Source organism: Myotis davidii, unplaced genomic scaffold, assembly GCF_000327345.1.
Source record: "Myotis davidii unplaced genomic scaffold, ASM32734v1 scaffold323, whole genome shotgun sequence".
Lineage (NCBI taxonomy): Eukaryota > Metazoa > Chordata > Mammalia > Chiroptera > Vespertilionidae > Myotis > Myotis davidii.
In genome coordinates this window covers 3,020,855-3,025,391 of record NW_006295491.1, presented here as the reverse complement: position 1 = coordinate 3,025,391, position 4,537 = coordinate 3,020,855, and the positions used below count along the sequence as shown (strand labels likewise).

Sequence of the window (4,537 nt, the reverse complement as noted above, 5' to 3'; positions counted from 1 at the left end):
GAGCTCTCCTAACCACCTCTGCCTTGGCCCCACCACCGTGGCTTTGTCTGGAAGGACGTCTGGTCTACCTGGTTTAATTAGCATATTACCCTTTTATTAGTATAGATGACAAAGATCTTCTATTAGACCACAGTAAAATACTACTGTTCTAAAAACCTGGAGATAATGCTACTAAACAATTTGTTCTTCAATCCTATATAATAAGAGCCTAATATGCTAAGTGTCCGTTCGTCTGTTCAACCAATCAAAGCATAATATGCTAATGATATGCTAAGGCCGCTCAACCACTCACTATGACATGCACTGACCACCAGGAGGCAGACACTCCGACCAATAGGTTAGCTTGCAGCTGGGGTCCAGCTAATCAAGACTGAGCGAGACGAGTGCACAAATTTCATGTACCAGGCCTCTAGTAGCTAAATAATAGCACTAATTACACAAAATAACAGAATGATTTGCCTAACCTCCCCTCAAAAATTAGGCCCAGCCACTGTGGCTCAGTGGTTGAGCGTCAACTTATAAACGAGGAGGTCACAGTTCAATTCCCAGTCGGGGCACATGCCTGGGTTGCAGGCTAGATCCCCATTATGGGGCATGTAGGAGGCAGCTTATCAATGATTCTTTCTCATCATTGATGTTTCTATCTCACTGTCCCTTTCTCTTCCTCTCTGAAATCAATAAAAATATATTGATTTTTAAATATATATGTATTTTTTTTAATTTAAGTAGTAACGAAGCACGTACAATTAAAGATTTCTTCAAAAAGCAACACAGAAAATGAAAAGTTCCTATATCTTAACTCATTTTGAAATATAAAATCCAGTAATACTTTTCATATCTAAGACTCTATCACCTCCCAATTAATATCTGATATTAAACATTAAAATTCTTGATATATTAAACTCTTACCGTAACCCATTCCTTTGGTCAAAAGCAGGTATCATAGAGTTAGGATGTTCTGACATTAAAGCAACAAGCAGCTGTAGGACATCCATTAGATTGTCATCCTAAAATCATTTTAGAAAATAAATGTAATAAAAAAAAACCCAACTATTTGAACACTAAATACTTCTAAAACAATAGAAATTTCAATTATAATGTAAGGTAAATTATTTAAAATGAATGTTTTATAAGAAATTCAAATTTCTAAAATTTACTTATTTTTTTTTCCTTTTTATTGAATTTACTGGAGTGACACCGGTTAACAAAATTTTACAGGTTTCAGGCACACAATTCTACAGCATATCATCTGTACACTATATTGTATGTTCATCACCACAAAAATGTACTTAAAACACATTTAATCAGATTATTAGACTACATCTGACATGTATTACATTTTCCCAGTGCTAAAAAGTAAAGGAAAAAAGCCCTTGCTGGTGCTGCTCGCTGGTTAGAGCATCAGCCCATTCACCAAAAGGTCACAGGTTTGATTCCTGGTGAAGGGCAAGCACCTGGGTTGCAGGTTCGATGCCTGGCCCCTGTAGGAGCACATGCAGGAGGTAACCAATCAATGTCTCTCTCTCATGCAGATGTTTTTCTGTTTCTCCTCCCTCCCGCTTCCCTCACCCCCTACCTTCCATCTTAAAAAAAAAAAAAAAAAAAAAAAAATCAATGGAAAAAATATCCTCGGGTGAGGATTAACCAAAAATAATAATGGAAAAAAAGATATATCAATAATCTCCTTTTCAATCACATAATTTTAAATACCATTACAAATGAGTTGTTTAACTTAACAGTATTTGAACATGCAAAATCAATAGGAAGACTGTGCTATGAATTTAAAATTCCAATCACTTTTAGTCATTTTACATCAACATCAATAGGCTGCCTTCTGCATGCCCCTACTGGAAATTGAGCTCACAACCTGGGCATGTGAATCAAACTGGTAACCTCCTGGTACATGGATCAATGTTCAACCACTGAGCCACATGGGCTGGGCTCTAACTTTAACACTTTTAAACTCTTTCATGATATTTCTGAGCCCTCTTGAGGTAATAAAAGCTATTTATATGAAGGTTGCTAAGATTTAGTTCTAAAATACATTTATTCCCCATAATATGTATATCACTAATGAAAGATTTAACTTTTTTACTTTAAAAAAGCCTGTAATACAGCTTCAAAAAATAAAAATCCCAAAATATAAAATTCAAATGTTACCTCATGCATAGTGAGTAGGTAATTAAGAATGGCCTGTAGTTCATCTTCCTTTACTCCAGAATCCTTTAAAAACATAATAAGTATCTTAAACTTGCATATAAAAATTGTTTGATAAAAATTTTACATATAGATTTGTCAACATAGTCAGTTGCTATAAATATAAAAAGATAATGTAATATAGAATCTAAATTTAAAATATAAACTGACAGATGCACTGAAGACATGCAAAATTCAAGACTGTAGGTCAGAAGAGGTCTGACATCAGTATTTGCTTTCCTCACCTTATATGGTAACCTATCTAGCTAAGCTACAGAATCCTCAAGTAAGCTAGCAATACTTATTAATGATAACTAAAAATGTATTATCCATACCCATCAGTCCTCTAAATACAAAAGATAACTTTTTTATTTTTTTTCTATTAAATTTAGAGAGTGAAAGAAACAGTTTCTAAAATTACCAAATTAAAATGTTAGGCACTAAAAATGGAGTAGTAATTTCACTGGTAAAAACATTGGACTTTTAAATGAATATAATAAGAAAATTTTTAACCTAGTCTATCAATTATTAATCATAAAACTAACCTGCAATCTAAAAAAAATAAGAAAATTAGGTAACAAGCAAAAACACACCAGGAATGAAAAAAAAGTTCAATTTAAGGGATAAATTTTTTAATAAATAAAAATAATGTATCTGATTCTGCAATATATACTAAATATATATATAAATTTAATATATATTAAATCAACTTACCACAATATTATGTGACAGCTAATAAAGCATTAAATTGTAAAGAACAAGAAATAAAATGACATAGGAAAATACTGAATAAAAAATTGGCAACAAATAGATTTATATATTGCTGTCTAATAAAACCAAAACACCTTCCTTAAAAATAATACTCAATTTCACTCTATAGTAGAATGAAATGGGTCAAAACATAATTATTTCTAAAGCCTGACACAACTACCTAGCATATTTATATAGGAAAATCATTTTTCAAAATCTAAATATCGGCTATAAGGAACTCCCTAAAAATAAAACCTCCTTGTGTAGCTTTGTTGACTACTGCATGAAGCAGTACCAGAGAGAAACTAGAAACAGTAAATATTTGCTGAATGGAAGAATGAATACATTGAACTCCTACAGAAATTCATATACCGTATATTACAATTATCTACCTCAGATTCTGCAATAATGTATATCCCTATATGCCCAAGAAAGATGAACAGAAAACAAACATAGATACAAATATTTTTCAAAATATTTTCCAATGTGTAACCCTAATAACAGAGCAAATAAACCAAGAATGTATTTTATCTGAAATAATAAGTTAAAATACACACAAGCTATAATGCTATAGGATAAGAAAGTGAACTCACCCTCATCACTAACTGCTTGATGAACATCAATAAGAATGCTCTTAGAGAAAGTATTTCTTTTGGAGTAGGTCGTGGTCCATCTTTAAAAGAAACACACACACATTTAGTGTTTCAAATACCTCAAAGCTAACTATAAAAAATTCACATTTCCAATAATGTTTCCACTTGTTATAAAAAACATAACGGTCAGTGCCCTAAAAAAAGACAAGCATTCAATCTCATATGCAACTGCATATATAATACTCCAAATAAACAAATTGGGTTATGCTGAAACTAGCATGAAGTTTGTTTTTAAATAATTTCCAAGGAATCTCAAAACATAAAAATGAGGTAATAAAATTTGTATTCAATAATAACGTGCACTTATATTTTGTTTTAAAAGACTTACAATGACACTATGACAACGTAAGTTTACTACACACACACAAAAAGTGGAAAAATCCAAACTGTTATGTGAATTTAGTATGGAAAAAACTTTTCTCTACTTTAGCACTGTTGCAAGCTAATACAAAAATTTCAAGAAGTTTAGCTCAACACAGCATCATTCAGGAGGAAGTTAAACATTATGTTGGCCACCTCTGACATCTCCTCTTCTTGAGCAAGTCCTTGGTCACACATGGCTCACATTAAAGTCAATTTTCATGTCTCAAACATATAATTCCCAGAAAGCTTTTGAAACCAAATACCCATTGTTCTGAGATCCTAAGTGAGTACCTGTTTTCTACAATTTTTCCCCCACTAATCATTATTTACAACTGGTTCCTAGACCACCAAAGCATAGGACCACCATGACCTTGAACAGGTCAATTAAAAGAGGAAGAAAATTATTTAAAATTTGTTCCACATGACAATTCCCGAAGAATAGGTTACAGAGTTACAATAGAAACATAAAGTTTGTCCAGCTCTCTCACTTGAAGTCTAAGATGTTCCCAAGGTCACTAATAAGTTATAAAATCAAGGCCAGAACATAATACCAATGCCCAGGACAGTATATGATA

General features: G+C 32.3%; 1 protein-coding gene across 5 annotated transcripts in view; it reads right to left on the bottom strand.

Annotated features, from left to right (window-relative positions):
* Positions 1-4,537, bottom strand: part of LRBA (LPS-responsive vesicle trafficking, beach and anchor containing) — a 554,230-nt gene that overhangs the window by 473,863 nt on the left and 75,830 nt on the right. For all 5 annotated transcript variants that reach the window (XM_006770131.2, XM_006770133.2, XM_006770134.2 and 2 more), the window contains exons 15-17: positions 3,540-3,619; positions 2,161-2,223; positions 910-1,007 (exon numbers count right to left, since the gene is read on the bottom strand). In XM_006770131.2, coding sequence (XP_006770194.1) covers positions 910-1,007; positions 2,161-2,223; positions 3,540-3,619 — 241 coding nt within the window. The remainder of the gene's footprint in view (positions 1-909; positions 1,008-2,160; positions 2,224-3,539; positions 3,620-4,537) is intronic.